The sequence below is a fragment of the Podarcis melisellensis genome (genome assembly GCF_964234715.1).
Source record: "Podarcis melisellensis genome assembly, chromosome: 4".
Lineage (NCBI taxonomy): Eukaryota > Metazoa > Chordata > Lepidosauria > Squamata > Lacertidae > Podarcis > Podarcis melisellensis.
In genome coordinates, this window is record NC_138531.1 from 33,351,941 (window position 1) to 33,368,977 (window position 17,037).

A 17,037-nucleotide genomic window follows, 5' to 3' on the forward strand; every position below is an offset into this window, starting at 1 on the left:
CAAAACGGCTTAGGCAACATCTTCCTTCTCCACCCACCTGATCATGCACAAAACATACCTGCACTGGGTAGAAGCGCCGAAAGAGCCCTCGCTCGTTCCTCGGCTGTTGGCAGCAACACAGACCACCCACTTTGCAACACTGCTTGGGCAGCTGTCTGAACGGTGTTGAGCACACCTGCATTACTTGCTAAAGTCACTACTGTCTGCTTCAAGCTGTTGAGTAAGACACTGCCCAATCCCAAACCAAGACATTCTGGGTCCACTTGGTGGCTGATTGCAGCATGAAGCTGAAAGACAAAACACAGAGAGGCTTCTTTATCAGTGATAAAGCTGAAACCCATTCAGGGAGGAATGAATTAGTATTCTGAAGTATTTTCTATTTCCAAGTTTCATACACTTGCTGAAGCACCACAGTTTGGCAGCACCAAATATATATTTCCATCGTCTGTAAAAGTTACTTAGCAAACGAAAGCAAAATATCTCCAAACTGTCCAGTAAGGCATGGTAAAGCAAATGCAGTGTTATCCTTGAACTATGCAGATCTAGATTCAGCTTCCAGTCTCAGCTCAGTAATAAATTCCCTGGCTGAACATTGACTCGCTGCTAATTAAACTGCAGTTTGCAGAAAGGGAAACTGGAGTAACAACCAACTCTTTCTGAATTGATTAGCACTGCAAAGTATTTGACAAATTACAGTGTTTTGGTTTTTTTGTAATAAATGAATCAAGAGTCAACACAAAATACGATGGCCGTTGCACGTTTAAAAGTCAATGTGATCCGCACAATTGTTTCAGATTTCGTAATTTCAGTCTTAGTTCAGCAACCATTAAGATACCTGAAGTCTCAGAAGGTTCAGAGTAGCCACAGCCATACATTCTTTCTCCTGCGGAGGGGGCCAGTCCGAAGTGCCATCCATTCCTTCCGTCACTTGTCTCAGTAAGAGATCCAGTTGTTCGAACGTCATTGGGCAAACATCTACCACAAAAGGCACTCGTAAACCGATAGACCATTCGGAACAAGATGACCAAGCAAAGCTCTAGAAGGAAATACAAAAAGACATGCAGCAATGTTAAACTTAAGACCAAGCGGGGGGGGGGCACTAGAATTAAAGGCAAATAGTAACTGAGAAGAGAAACTGTATCACAAAAGGGACTTCCATAATCAAAGATTCCCACTCTAACGGGAATATCTAAAGATATTTTTATATTTTTATATTTTTTATATATTTTAATATATCTAAAGATATATAAAAAACAGTAAAATTGAAGCCTACCTGGGCTGGCCCACAAGCGATGCCAACAATGTGCTTAGAATCTAGTCCAGGAAGAGCAGTCGGCTCAGGTTTAGTGATCCTCAGGGTATCAAAATGCTGGCACTGATCATTGCTTCCCCAGCTATATACTTCACTGTCTTCTGTGAGTGCTAAACAGTGGGTGGATCCAGCTGCTACATCTATTACTTTTTTTCCTGGTTGGGGGGGAGGGCGGGAAACACACATACAGATAATGAGAAGGATCAGTGTTGCAGCCACATCTGAAAGCCTGGCTAGAGGAGGAGAGCTCTCTCTTTAGCAATGTCTACAAAACAAGAAATCAGCAAGGGATGGTGGTGTTTGTTGCACCCAAAACCAAAATTTCCAAGTGTCTCCCTTTTTAAAAAATAAAGTTAACATAAGGGCAGCCCTTCTCCATCAGGTCAAAAGCCTACCTAGTCCAGCATTCCGTTCTCACAGAAGCCAATCAAATTCCAGCAAGAAGCCCACAAGACAATGTGGTGTAGTGCTTCAAGCACAGGACTAGGATCTGGGAGACAAAGGTTCAAATATTAAAAATATTTTCCCCACCAATTTGCACAGAATGGGCGCTAACCTCATCGTTTTCTCAAAATTACAATATTCTAGTTAACACGGCTGGTAGTTGCCTCTTCACCTACCTTGCAAACCTTCAAGCAGTTTGGGATATCGAACGTGTTCCTCTGTTCCATGCCCAAGCCTCTGATTGTCACCCTTTCCCCAAGAGTAGACCTGCCCGTCTTTCGTAAGTGCAACGGAAAACTGGCTCCCGCAGCGAACTTTGACAACGTCCAAATCTTGAAGTTTTTCTATCAGTTTTGGCGTTTTGCAACCATCGCTGCCGCCTCTTCCCAGCTTCCCATAATCTCCGTCGCCCCAAGACCACACCTGACCTGGAAAAGTAGATTGCATTAGATATAGCAACAGCTTTGTATCTTTAGACCAGAAGCCGAAACAAAATAAAGATACCAGGGCGGGGGGGAATAAAAAACAGAAATAATCTACCCAGATGGACAGCTAGAAATTAATCCTGCACACCTGGCTTTGCAATATTCTGAGAATAGAGATAATTAATCTGGCACCCATTGTGCATATTTGGCTAACAATTTTATTAACAGTTGGGCACACAGTTCAAGCTAGCACACAAATCCAAATGGAAACAGGAAAGAGACACACAGCTTCCTAAATATCCCACGTGTAACTAAAAGCTGGCAAGGCTAAGGATGCTATTGGTTGTTCCACTAACCATTTTCAGTCACAGCCAGAGTCTGAGCATCACCACTCCCACAAGAGACATCGATGACTTTCAGTCCTTTCAGCCCAGTAACCAACATTGGGATCGTCTGGTCTTCACTGGAGCCTTAGAAACAAAATAAAAATTAGATGCTTCTGTGCTAGTTATATACCAAGACAGGTTTAAACCATGGGACTTCACAACTTAAACAATTTAAAGAAAGAAGAGCACATACCATGACCTAGTCTGCCATAGTTTCCTCTCCCCCACGTGTACAACTCTCCTTCAGCTGTGATGGCAGCGCTATAGGTACTTCCACAGGCAATGTGTACAACATGCTTTCCAGCCTGCTTCCCAGACAAAGCAGAAATCATCTTCGGTTCTTCTAAAGGTCTGTGGGGAAGGAGGGGGGGGAACCAGGAAAGCACTGAAAGTCATTATTGTAAGAAGGCAATATATATTATGTACAGAAAAATCAACCCACCCCCAATTTACAGTGACATTTGAACCAGGCCACTGAGATGCCCAGACAAATGAGCCAATGACCCTATTTTGGCTTTAGAAGCTAAGACATAAACAAGTCTTATGCTTGCATAGGGAGTCTCTTTTACTTCCTTAGAATGAGACGTTTAACTCCAGAAGATTTCAGTTAAACATAGTTTCCCATTATGTCTGAACCAAGAAACTATAGTACCTGGGTTCAGAACAGGCAAGGATTCTAACAGGTTCCTAACCCAGGAAGCATCATTTCATGGATTGGATGTAACAGAAAAACACAATTGACTGAAGACTCCTGAGATGAAACACAGTGTGCAGAGAAGGGAGCAGGTTTTAGAGTGAGGAGACCAAATTCAAATTCCTACTCAATCTTGAGCCAGTCTCAGCCTGAAATACCTCACAGAGTTGATATGAAAATAAATGGGTGGGGGAACCCATGTACACTGCTTTGAGCTTCATGGAGAAAAGGCAAAATAGAAATATAATTAACAAGTATTAAGGAAGGAAGGAAGGAAGGAAGGAAGGAAGGAAGGAAGGAAGGAAGGAAGGAAGGAAGGAAGGAAGGAAGGAAGCCAAAGGTGGTATCAGAACAACCCATGAATGCAGAACTATCAAGCTGAAATTTCAACTGAGCCATCAAAATCACTTAGTCATACACACACAAACACACATTCATTCACTCTCTGTCTGGCTAGCTGTCTTCCAGACTGTTACCTCTTCTCTACAAAGAAAACAGAAATTTGATAGCTACTGGATTATTGAACCATTAGGAACGAAGGCTTCCTGGTGAGTCTAATGTACATTAATACGCATCAGAACCACAAAAGAAAGAGACAGCTGCAATTTAGCATGCTCAATACAGAAAAGACACGGGGAAAGGGGTGACGAGAGGGGGGGGAACCCAAGTAAAATGAAGTTTTAAAAGGAACGCCACCCAATTCACAGCAGAAGCAGAACAAATATCCTACTCTAGTTTATTTCATTATGCATATAAGTCACCATTATTCTAGGATACTTACACAGTGTCTCCATGGCCGAGTCGGCCACCATCTCCACACCCCCAAGAGAAAACTTCACCACTTGCTGCCAGGGCAAGGTAGTGGTGGCCGTCTGAATGTGCGGCAATCTTGACAATGTTTCTAGAAGCAAGACTCTGCACCAGCTGAGGTCCCTACGAAGTTCAACAACAACAAAACATGCATACATGTTATGACTTACAGAGAAATGGAAGCAAACAGACGAGCATTAAGAAACTTTATACAAAGAAGTTATAGGTCATATCTTTTTTGGTGTTTTGTTTTTTTTAGAAAATAGGTTTCAATTGAATTAATAAGGTGAGAAGTTTCAATAGCTGAACGTTCTGAGAAACTATTATATTTAGAAACCTTAAGATCCAAACTACATGGGAAATCCATGAACCCAAGCCTCAAACTGGATCAGGACTGCACCACTGGGGAATACTGTTTGTTCAGTTTTTTAAAAAACTGCTTTCCTTATTTCACACCTGCTATTCACCACTAATGAGAAGACGGGTATGTATAATATTGCATCTTTGATCCTTCCCATAGCTAAGTGTAGAGTACTGGCAACAGCAGGAGGGTTTACATAACTGGAAAGTGAAGGGGAAGGTCACACCTCCTTCCCTCCCCTATTGGGAGTTCCCACAGCTGCTTTTTTTACAAATGGGGGTCTCATGGAGATGCATGAAGGTAATAAATAAATAAATAATAGTAATAATAATGGTATTAGTAATAATGTACATTTCTTCCACTTCATGTCAAGCTTGGAAGGAAGGAAGAAAACACATCCACTGATCAAAATCAGCTTTGCAAAAGGCATTTCATATACTCAATTACAAAGGCAGAAATGATACAGTAAGCTGTGTCCAGGAAACAGTTCAGGGTAGTATTCATTAACACCAGAAATGAAACAATGGAGTTTCTTTAAAAACAGATACGAATTCTGCATTGCCAGGCAAAGCGAAAAAAGGAGATTTTGCTATCATGAGCTCCATCATACCTGCAACAAGAACATTATTTCAATAGCTACAAGTTATTTAAAAATAAATAAATTAGGAAGTAATCAGAAGTCACCTACCAGTGTATCACTATTGTATGCTTGTGTGTAAACACGTCCATTTCTAGATAAGATTAAGAAGCGCTTTTCTGCGCAAGCAACTTGCATCACTCCAAGATTGGCAAGTCCTTCGCACTGAATTGGACCACTCACGTTGGCATAATATTTCCATCCTATTAAACCCCACGCAATAACCTCTTGCAAAGAGCCCTGGAAAGCAAGTCATAATTTAAGAACTTTTATCAAACATCTGTCTAAACTTAGAATCTCTAGAAATTACAGTGCTTCAACTAATTTTTCAATTGGCTCCAGATTTATGGACTCAAAGCTACTTAAAGAAAATGGAGAATGTAAGTAAATATGGTTTTGTTTTTTAAAGGTGGTGAAAGGTTTGGAACAACAGAAAAAAGGTTTAAAGTACTTGCATTGTGTTATTTCAATTTAATTGCTTTAAATGTACTTCACAATAGTATTTTCCTCTCTGGAAATTGGTATGCACATTTCAAAACTTGATGTCAGTGGCTGACAAAGTTAAGTTAAGGCAAAGGTAAAGGGACCCCTGACCATTAGGTCCAGTCGTGACTGACTCTGGGGCTGCGGTGCTCATCTCGCTTTATTGGCCAAGGGAGACGGCATACAGCTTCCAGGTCATGTGGCCAGCATAACTAAGCCGCTTCTGGTGAACCAGAGCAGCGCACGGAAACGCCGTTTACCTTCCCACCAGAGTGGTACCTATTTACCTACTTGCACTTTGACATGCTTTCAAACTGCTAGGTTGGCAGGAGCAGGGACCGAGCAACGGGAGCTCACCCTGTCACGGGGATTCAAACCGCCGACTTTCTGATGGGCAAGTCCTAGGCTCTGTGGTTTAACCCACAGCGCCACCCGCGTCCCGATAAAGTTAAGTTACAAGGGGCCATATATGATTGCTTTGTCTATCTATTAGGATTTGGAAGGGAAGCAGGCAGAGATTCAACCCATATTTCAGCACCTCTAAGCCTTTGCAATGCCATCCCTCATCCACTCTAGTCCCTCAACCTTCTCCAGAAAACTATGAGACCCCCCAATGCAGAACGATCAGCAGCAGAACAAGAAATTCAAGGAGCTCTCTATGCTGTGTGACAAATTGATTTGGAAACTACAAAAGCAGGTTCTGGTAGCAGAAGCCAGGTGCTCAAAGTAAAAAATGTCACTGGGCTAAACTGAGCCCCTTGCATGAGCATAAGTTTTAATTTACCAGTTAACTTTATCCACAGAAAGCTGTTAGTAGAAAGCATATGCAAGTTACCTTATGTGATGTTGGAGAACTGCACTGTGGAGGCATACAGGGAGTAGCCAGGCGGTCTAAGTGAGCCATAATCACAACTGCCGTTTGCCTTAAATCAATGGCCAGCTCATTGTCCTGTGGCAATATTAGATACCTTAAGAAGTTTTCGTTTGGACTCAACGGGTAGGACAGCATCTAAAGCAAAACAATTGGATTGATCTTTATTACGGCCATTGGCCCATCACACGACAGTTTCCCATACCACCATAATGTACTTGAACCTCCAAATTTAAAACCTCCAAAACTTACAAAAAACTGACAAGAACCAAAGCAAAACAAAAACAAAAGACCAACATCATACATTACAAAATTTGTAACATAAACATCGCCCTCTGCTCATAAATTAATAGAAGACATCAATGGTGATAATACCTAATTACATCCTAAAACATAGATCATGGTTTAAAGGGATTATCCGAGCCACACAAGAGTCCGTTTCTCTTCTTTAGGGATAGGACGCTGATCAAGAATCTGGCAACCATGAGTGATCTTAGGGGGTCATCATCATTTAATAGATATCTCAGTTTGGCTTCAGTTGTATCATCGGCGATTCCCTTAAGATATTGAGCAAGAAACTTGCTCCTGGCCGATAAGTGAAAAGCACAATCAAGAATTATGTGATGCAACGATTCCGGTGCCCCACAATTACAATCACATAAGAGCGATATCTGTCCATTGGAGAATCTATTTCTCAGCACGTTTGATGGGAAGGTGTTGAATCTTGCCTTTACAAAGGCATATCTATGAGCCGAAGAAGTTAAGGAATTCAAATAGTTTGGGAGCCTTAAGAGGGGTAATAAACCAAGGTTTAGAGGTGAGCAGGTACCGTTGCCCAAGACCATTTTCTGCTGCAAGTCCATCTCCTCTAGTTTACAGGTTACTGTTCTTTTAGCTGGAACTATGTCCTGCTCTAGTAATTTGGATGGGGAGATTCCCAATGCTGTAATTTTCAGCTGTAATTTTTTTACCCATGGGCTCTGGAAATCATCTCTCCACATACATTGTATCAAGTACAAGTTTGGGAGATTGTGCCATAGAGATAACCAATGACAAAGTATGTGCTTCCACAGAGCGTTTTCCAGGGATACAGTGTTAAGTTCCATGCGTAACGCTGTATTACTTACACAGTTGGGCAGTTTCAATATCCCTCTTAAAAACTGATTTTGAATAACCTCTAGGTGAGATAGATTGACAAAAGTCCCCCAAATTGAGATGGCATAAGCAATTGTCGGAATCACCTTGGCCTTGAAGACTTTCAACGCCGATGGGATATGAAGGGCCCCATCGGTGAAGAAGAATCGCAAGATCGCCAAGGAGATAGCTTTGGCTCTATTTGTAACATAGGCTACATGGGCCTTCCATCTAAGGTTATGTTGTAACCAAACTCCCAAATATTGGAATTTATAGACTTGTTCGATGGCTCTCCCATCAATTTTCCAATTATGGAGTTTCCGGCTCTTTGAGAAAACTAGTATCTTAGATTTCCCATAATTAATTGTAAGGGAATTTGCGTTACAATATGATCCAAAAATTTTCAAGGCCCTTCTGAGACCTACTCTAGAAAAGGAAAGGATGACTGCGTCATCCGCATATAGTAACAAAGGGCAGCGATAAAGTGCTAGGCGGGGTGCATGAATCCTTTCTTGAGCCTCTATTAGGGGAGTCCTCATGTCGCTTATGAACAAATTGAACAGGAATGGAGCCAATATACAACCCTGTCGGACACCTCTGTTAATGGGAATTGAATTGGTGAGATCACCCTCCGGGGTGAATCTCACTCTAGCCGCTGAGTTCTCATGGAGTTTGATTATTAGCCAGAGAAGCCTTCTGTCGATGCCCCAGCGGGTGAGTTTTTCCCAGAGGATGTTCCTGGGGATACTATCGAATGCTGCCCTTAGGTCAATGAATGCCACACAGAGTTGGCCACCCTTTGGGGTGGAATATTTCCAGGCAAGATGCTGTAAAATTAGAATATGATTAATTGTTGACTGTTTTGGGCGGAATCCAGCTTGTTCGGGCCCAATTAATTTTTTCTCTTCGGACCACTGGATAAGTCTGCTCAGCAGGAAGCGGGCATACAGTTTCCCCACTATTGAGAGCAGACTGATATTTCTGTAATTCCCCGGGTCATCTGGTGAGCCCTTTTTGTGGATTGGAACGATAACAGCGTCCTTCCATACTTCCGGGATCATTCCAGAGTTGTTAACGGCATCGAAGATGGTCGCCAGGACTTTGGCCCACCAGTCCGCGTGGTATTTTATAGCTTCTGCCGGGATCAGGTCTGGCCCAGGTGCTTTCCCTGTTTTGAGTTTAACGATCAGATCATGGATGTCTTCCGGATCGGTGGGGGGCCAGAGGGGAAGCTGATCTTGGAATTCATCTCTTGTGTTAGCAATACAGTCAGTTGTGGCAAAGTAATTTTTTAAGTAAGATTCCCAAACCGAGGCAGGAATAATAGTCAAAGGGTATTTTTTAGTTCTTTTATTTACAAGGAGCCAAAATTGTCTGGAGTTCCGTGATGATGAGGCTTCTATGATTGCCCGCCATTGATTCGCTTGCCATTCCTGTCTGGCTTCCTTTTGAATTTTCTTGTAGGCCGATTTTGCTTGGAAATATTCTTTTGGCAAGACTGTTGCCCCGGAGGCTTTATACTCTTTGTAGATGTTACCAAGAAGTTGTCTAGCCTGTTTACAAGCACTGTTAAACCACAATGCACCTATCTTCCTTTGTGTTCAGTTTATTTTATGCGTCGGGACAGAGAAAAAAGACCTTAGATCTTCCGACAAATTCGAGAATAGTCTTAGAGTTTGGTCATAATCATCACAATCCTCGATTAAGCCTGAATATGCTTGTTTTAGTCCTTGTTGAAAATATGCTGAGTATTTTTGGGCCTGTAGTTCGGACCATTTGACACTTTTGATTTGCAATACTGAGTTCGTAATCAGATGTGTTGGGTGTCTGTCTCCATCTGGGGTCCAGTCTATAGTCATTATGGCGACCAACGGTAGGTGGTCGCTCAATTGAATATTTTCAACTTTAAAATGGGAAAATTTGGGGAATATATCATGAGATACTAACATATAATCCAGGACACTGTTTGCAGAGGAGCTTATGTGTGTAAACTCACCCGGTACGTCAGGCGGGCAATTCCCGTTTAGAATCACTAGGTTTAGACGTAGTACCAATTGGTAAAGAAGGGTTCCTGCTTCATTTACCCTTTTGTCTTTGGAAAGTCTTTGATTATGGAGGGAGAGGTCATTAATGAATTCTGGGCTTATCCACCATTTGGCTTTGATTAAAGACTCCCAGTTGGTTGCAATGCAAGCATTGAAATCCCCTGCTATAACATTGGGTATATTGGGGTATTTGGAGTGACAAAGAGTAAGATGTTCCTCCAAGATTCCCCATTTATTGTATAAGTCTGCAATGTTGCCTCCAGGAGGAAGATAAACATTTGTTATAACAAGTTCAAAGTTTTTCCCCGTAACCAGGGCTGTAATTGCAAAGGTGGAAGCGTTTACAAGCGTGAGTTTTGCCTGTATTTTCAAGGAAATTGCTATAACTAATCCTCCACTAGGCCGGCCTCCTTTAGTAGACGGGCATGCCGGTAATGATGTAACATCAAAACCATTAATATCTACTCTCCCCTCTTCCCATGTTTCCTGCAAGAGAATTACTTGGTGTGAGTTTATTAGTTTTACAAAGTCCGGGTCAGATTTTTTCCCCTTCCAACCTGCTATATTCCAGCTTAGAAGGGAGAACGGGGGAAGATTTGACTGAGGTTTGGGTAGTCACAATGGAGAAGGGGGGGACGCTGATCTTGGTGGGTTGTCAAATTTAAAGAAGTCAGTAATTTTCCTTTGACTAATGGTAGATGACTTCTCTCCTTTTGGCGCAGGTGTGCCTCTTGAGCTATTGTGAATAGAGATAATATTTGACGTTTTTAGCTGTCGGGCCCAACTAGGCCCTGAAGATGCTCCTGCCAAGTCCACTGGGTCCGTCCTCTTTGGGGATCTAACCGATCCACTTGTGATCATTTGGTTTATATGTCCTGCTGGGTCTTCAGTCCACTCTGTGGTGACTCTCGGCATTGTGGTGTCTTCCTCACATGATTGTTGGATTTTTGGTGCAGAAGCCTGGCCTGAGGTGGCCACTGCCGTCTCAGGACGTGGATGGTCTTCGATGTATGTTGATTCCAAGTCCGGCATGGAGGGGTGAAGGGACAACGATTTATCCAGGGGGGTGTTATCCTGAGTTCCATTTTTGGATTGGTTATTCACGGAGGGAACAGATAAGTCTATTAAAAGCAGGGATGAGTTACCAGCGTGAAGGGGAGGAGGAGAGTCTGCCTCCAGCAGTGGGACCTTCCCATCCACTGCAGAAGGCACCTTATATGCTGGGTATTGGGGAATTGTTGTTTCCACCTCCATTGGGCATGGCACTGCTAAATTAGAGTGGGTATCATTCGTAGGAACTCCGTTGCAGGCGATCCTTAGGAGCTGAAGTTTAAGTAAATCCAGTCTATTTATAATTTCTTGTTGCTCCATCGCTGGTAACTCTCCAAAGGAGGCGATAAGCTCTCTTTCCTCCTGGGGTGTCAAAGAGTTACTGGCACACTCGTAGTGTTTAGTTGTAGGAGTGGGGGTACTATGAGACTGGCCCAGACATGGGGTGTACAGCTCAGCCCTCTTTTGTGGTTCAGGGCGGGAGGGTTGTACCGTCTCCTTGGTTAATCCCTCTGATAGGAGGGGTCTAATTTTGGAATCCATGAAAACTCTCGTTGGAAAAATACCAAGATTATTCAAAAAAACTTTTTGCTTAATAATAAGAGAGGGGATTTTTGCAGAGTGGAAAGCCAGCATCATTCTCTGATATCTGTTCTGGCGGACTAAGGGAAGCACAGCACAAAGATCTATTTGTGATGCCTCGAGTTTTAGAAGCCATCTGAGGTGCTCTTTAGTCCCATGTAGCGTTGTTCAACTTAGGTCCCTTTCCCGGAAGGTTAAGGAAATCTTCCTTGGATGTAGAATCAGGGATTGGCGATTCAGTGCAGGGTTGAGATTGTATTTGCAGTTCTTCATACGATCAGTGTTTGGTGGAGCTTTCTGCCGGCGCAATGGAACATCTACTGCCCCATCTTGGGCTGTCTGTGCCGGCAGGTCATCCAGTTTTTGCTGAAGGCTATGCAGCTGAAGGGATAGGCCGTCAATTCTCTTAAATATACAGTTTAGAGTTCTAATTATTAGATGGAGTTGCTCGCATCCTGTGCAGTCCGATTCAGCTACCAACTCCTCCTTCGGATAGGGACCATCCCCATTTGTGTTACCATTAGCGTTTCCAATTTGTAACGTCTCAGGGGCCTCATCTTCTGATGTTGTTTGAAGTGCAGTTAGAGGATCGAAACGATTTTGAGTTGCTATTGAGTAGGTACATTCCTCGGGGCCTCTCCCTCCTTTAGGTGAGCCCTTTCTTAATTGCTTAGGCCTCGGAGAGGATAATGCCTCGTCAGAGTCTCTTGGACGTTTTCCATGACCCATAAATCAATTTTGCAGGAGAACTGTCGTGGGCACTGTGCTGGGGAGCTCCTTAAATCCTTTAGTCTTCCTCACAAGAATACTACCACTTCCAGGAGAGTGGTGCCATAAAATTACTCACAGTAAGGCAGTCAGTTCAAGCCTCTTCCTTCCCCTCTTCCTTGTTCCTAGGGTTTTCGAGAAAGCTCGGTTCCAGCAGTCGGACAAAATTCACTTCGTAGTATGCAATAAACTAAAAGCTAAAGGAAAGAGCTGGTCGACAGGGCAGAGGATTTATGCCCAGGAGAACCTTTCACTTATCTCTCCCAGTTAGGGAGGTGGCGGCAGCCGTGGCAGCAAGTCTGGGCGTCGGAGCAACCCAGATAAAAAGAAAACAAGGATAAAACAAGTAGCGGGATACTAAAAGATACTAAAAGACAGCCAGCACAGCCAGCAGATCATTAAAACTCGCGGATTAAAAACAAGGGAGGATAAAAACCGCTTAAAACCACTTAAAACTTTGATAAGGGTAAGCGAAATTACCCGGAAACTACCTTCGCCGCCATGTTGGATCTTCGATATCATTGCAAAACAATGAAAAGTCAGCTGAATAGCTCAGTTGGCTAGAGTGCAGTGCTAATAACGCCAAGGCTGCAGGTTCGATCCCCGTAAAGGAAAGCTACATAAACATGTTCCCTTAACATCAATTAAATATTGTTCCACGTTGCCCGGCTCTGGGTGTGCAGACTCACAGGCTAAATGAACTCATCATAAAGGTACATACCTGAAGCTCTTCTTCGGTATTGCTGATCTCTTTATTGCAAATGATGCTCTGAAACCTTTGCAGCAAAGGAAGGAGGGGGGCACTGGTTCCCTGCGCTGATCGCTCATTATCTGTTTCCCGGGTACCACTGTCCCAGAGTTGGAGCAATAGCATGACAGCAGACAACATTTGGCTGAGAGGGGGGGAAATGACCAAAGTTAGAAATGTTGTAGAAGAAACCTCACATTGCTACCATTTTCACCTTGCTCATATTTCACGAAGAACTCCCCACTGCTACCAAATTTTAACAATGATGACATCAAAACTGTAGTGTTGATGTAACTTATGAACAGATTTTGAACTGATGAAATACTTGCAATACTCACCTTAGTGTGCCTCTCTGGACAGCCAATTCTAGTAGAATAGCAAGTGCTAAGTGCTGGTCTTGCAACGGAATGTTTCCAGATCCTTTTGTCCCTGGAGCTCCATGGATGTCCCTAATTTAAAAGTGGAAAAATTTAAAAGGCAAATATTCCGATATATGAAAGTAAAAAACCAGTTTGCATTCCGTGCTTTGACAGAAGACACCTTTCACAACATAATTAAGCGACTTCGCTGATTTTATTCTTCCCCAGGTTAGAGAAAGGGCCATAGCTCAGGCCACGGAGCACATGCAGCAGGCCCCAGGTTCAATCCTGGCATTCATCAGGAACCAAAAGGAAATACCCTTCTTCAAAACCCGGGGCAGCCACTGCCAGTCAGTGTAGGCAATACTGAATCAGATGGATTAAAGGTCTGATTTGGTGTAAGGCAGGTTTTTTTTTTCATTCCTCCATTACTAATTTCTTTATACACAAACTTCAAATGCAGCAAGGCTATTACTCCACACTGACCTGCATATATATATATATATATATATATATATATATATATATATATATATTCTATGAATAAGCCAAGGATACACCATTTAAAAAAGAAAGAAGTATAAGCCAGAGTTCATATACACCGTATTGCCATTTCAAGACATTAAAAAAGTGATGCCCAAATGCTTAACTCTGGTTTCCTTATAGGTCATAGAGATCATAGAATTGTAGAGTTGGGAGAGACCCCGAGGATCATCTAGTCCAACCCCCTGCAATGCATGCACCAGTCCCATACAGGGATCGAACCTGCAACCTTGGAGTTATCAGCATCATGCTCAAACCAACTGAGCTTTCTAGGCTGACAGATGCACTAACCAACTCTATCTAGGTTTTCAAGAAAAGAACACAGGAACGATTGTTCAGTATGAAACCTTGAATGCGGCTAAAAAACAAAAGTTCAAGCACTCTTTAGAAAAAGACTTACCCAGTTACAACAGACCTTAGAAATTTGGTTGCTCGTTCCACAACTTCCAGCCATACAGATGATACGGTTCTTTCATCAAAGAGGGATGCTTCTGGCAATGCTCGTAGGGCATCAAGGGATTCTTGTAGCAGTTCACTGCAAAGATCTGCATCCTCACCTAACAACATTAGCCATGTTAGGGTGTTTTGTAGTACACTGCAATTCAGGTTAATGGCAATCCCTCACAACTGATCTACACACACACGGTGGAAATCCAGACCATAAATTGAATTGCCACATCATTGATATAACTCTGCATCTATAAAACAGAAGTAATAGAAGCCTTCTTTCCGGGAAGCTGAGAGAATGAGGATCACCCACAGACCACTTTGCAAAAAAGGCTAAGGAGCCAAAGTAACCAGTTCTGCATATGCAAGGCTTGTGCTTGTCAAAGCAGAACTGTAGCTCAATGGTAGAGCTTCTACTCCGCATGCATAAGGTCCCAGGTTCAATTGCCAGCATGTGTGGGCTGGGCTGGGAGATAACCCCATCTGAAACCCTGGAAAGCTGCTGCTAGACAACAGTGAGCTAGATGGATCACTGGTCTGACTCAATTTTAAGTCCGCTTCTTCTGTTCCTACACTCATTCTGCAACTTGAGAGATGTCCCCAAACCCACTGGCAGAGGAAGAGGAGTGCGCACCACCCCCAGCAGTGTGATCCCAGTAGGGTGCCATCGCGGCTGCCCCCTCGCCTGCGCTGGGCACCCCGCCCCCAGGACACGCCCCAGCCCTGCCTGCTCTCCACCACCTGTGCCGGAGCATGAAGCTCCACCACTGCCCAAACCATGAGTGCGCACAACTTCTCAAGTAGTCATTGTTCGGGGTCTGCTAATGAGAATGAACTTAACTGGGGGTAAATCTGATTAAACACAATGGAAATTACTCTGAGCAGATGACAGACAGACAGACAGTCCGACAGACAGATATAGATAGCCCTGAAAAATACCTAAATGCAACACAACAGTTAGATGGCAAAATGTTTACCAGCCTAATAAGATATACAGCATCTTCCAACAATACCTGATCTCCAAGCTCTCCGAAGGAATGCAAAAGCAAATGAAAGGGCAGCTCTGGATCCTACCCGGGCAAGACCTTCTACACCTTTGCCTACAGGTCTGGGACTGTAACCAACAAAAAGATGATTAGAGAATAGCGTACCTCTTGCTTCAACTAAGCATCTATACAAATGTTCTTCAAAATGTTAAGACCCAGAAATCAATCCTGACTACCCCAAAATATCCAAACAGTGTACTCACATCTTTGGTATATGGCTAGGAAACTGCCGCTCTACCACTCTGCAACCAATTTGGTTTCAACAGCTGCATAACGCATTAATATTCTTGTCCATACAAAAATAAAGATTATAAGCAGCTGATATTTCCCCACACTGAGGAACCAAAACTGTAGTGAAATAGTAACCAGTAAGCGAAGGGGGAAAGGCAGGCAACACTACAAGGGGAAGAGATTTCTTTGAGAAAGACACTACCTTTTCTTGTCCACTGCAGGCAGGGGAATATTGCTGCTCTTCCACTTAACCTTGACATTCTCCTGAAGAACAGTCCTATTTAATGCAATAAAATAGCGCTCTAAGATAGCAAGCCTCTGTTTCAGCTTCAGAGCAGAGAGTGTGGTGGTGGCTGTTTTCTTGGCTAGAGCTTGCTGCTCCTTCACAAGTACATAAAGGCACTCTTTCAGCTCATTCGCATCTAGAAGAAACAGAAGAACTATATTACTCATCTGAAACATTCGGCATGATGCATACAACTGTTTGATGGCAAGGGAAAGAAATAATACACCCTCCATTTTAGGAACAGCAATTTTTCACATTTGATGTACAATGCAGTACAATATATAGCCAAGATTCTGAAAGGGCACATACTTCATTGTTTTCATTTATACCCTACATTTATTCCAGCAAGGTGTAGCACAGGAAGTTATGGGACATTTTTCATTCAGGCACTGGCCAGATGCAAACCTGCTTAGCTTCAGTATCTGCCTTCATTAATACCACTCACTCCTTATAAAAAAGGATTACACACATCTCAAGAGAAAGTTTCAATAGGACTCCATGTATATTTGGAAATATGTGAGTAGATGTTGCATGACGTACTTGACATGCACTCCCCAACTAATCTTAATCGTAGGTACTGAACGCCAGGATGAGTCAGGTATAGTAACTGCCTTTCATATTAGCTAATTTTTCCCCGTCTAGACAAATTAAGAAGTGTATTTTAATAGCTCCTATGGACACCAAACACACCAGAGGTCTGCTCCCCATTAGTGACAAGCAATCCACTCAAGACGTAAGGTTATCTGGCAGGCTCAAAGTACCAGAAAAACCACTACACAAGAACAAACACAATTTGTTTTGTTTGATTATCATTTTTATGCTTTCCCCAATCTATTACGGTTTGTTGATCTGCAGTGTTCAGGTACTTCAAACCCAGTAAAGGTGGTTTGCGAAGGACGTGCCATAGCGGTTCTTACTAATTTAACTAGAACATTAATCATTTTAGCAAGGCAAGGAATGAGACTTGGCCACTTACAAGCAAGCTGCAGTACATATGTGCCCCCTCTCCCACCTCAGAGTAACTGAGCCAAGTAGCACTGGCTGGGTAGGCAGAAATATGGGCCTGATTCTCTGCCACAGCCAGCAAGGACTTGCCATCTGCTCTCGAGGTGTCCCATAAGCATCTACTTGCCTTGTATCTTGCAGCACCCATGCTGCAACGTGGCCACCTCTGAGAAAATTTGCTTGTTCTTTTAAAGGCGTTGCTAAAGGAAAGCTGTTCACCACTTCCAAGCAGTTGTTTAGTGTGTTCACGTTTATATTTTCTCTGCCATTGCCCAACTGCCCTGAATGGGATATATGAGCTACTCTTTGAGAAGGAGGGACAAGAGGGCATACAGCCGGCCAGGTCGCCAACACATGATGAGTGAGTGCA

At 43.0% G+C, this 17,037-nt stretch overlaps 1 protein-coding gene across 1 annotated transcript in view; it reads right to left on the minus strand.

The window, feature by feature from the left end:
* Window positions 1-17,037, minus strand: part of HERC2 (HECT and RLD domain containing E3 ubiquitin protein ligase 2) — a 111,148-nt gene that overhangs the window by 74,709 nt on the left and 19,402 nt on the right. Inside the window, exons 4-17 of the mRNA XM_081907751.1 lie at window positions 15,579-15,798; window positions 15,113-15,213; window positions 14,053-14,209; window positions 13,089-13,199; window positions 12,724-12,895; window positions 6,388-6,561; window positions 5,121-5,309; window positions 4,043-4,194; window positions 2,761-2,918; window positions 2,538-2,651; window positions 1,933-2,184; window positions 1,274-1,467; window positions 836-1,036; window positions 59-287 (exon numbers count right to left, since the gene is read on the minus strand). Coding sequence (XP_081763877.1) covers window positions 59-287; window positions 836-1,036; window positions 1,274-1,467; window positions 1,933-2,184; window positions 2,538-2,651; window positions 2,761-2,918; window positions 4,043-4,194; window positions 5,121-5,309; window positions 6,388-6,561; window positions 12,724-12,895; window positions 13,089-13,199; window positions 14,053-14,209; window positions 15,113-15,213; window positions 15,579-15,798 — 2,424 coding nt within the window. The remainder of the gene's footprint in view (window positions 1-58; window positions 288-835; window positions 1,037-1,273; window positions 1,468-1,932; window positions 2,185-2,537; window positions 2,652-2,760; window positions 2,919-4,042; window positions 4,195-5,120; window positions 5,310-6,387; window positions 6,562-12,723; window positions 12,896-13,088; window positions 13,200-14,052; window positions 14,210-15,112; window positions 15,214-15,578; window positions 15,799-17,037) is intronic.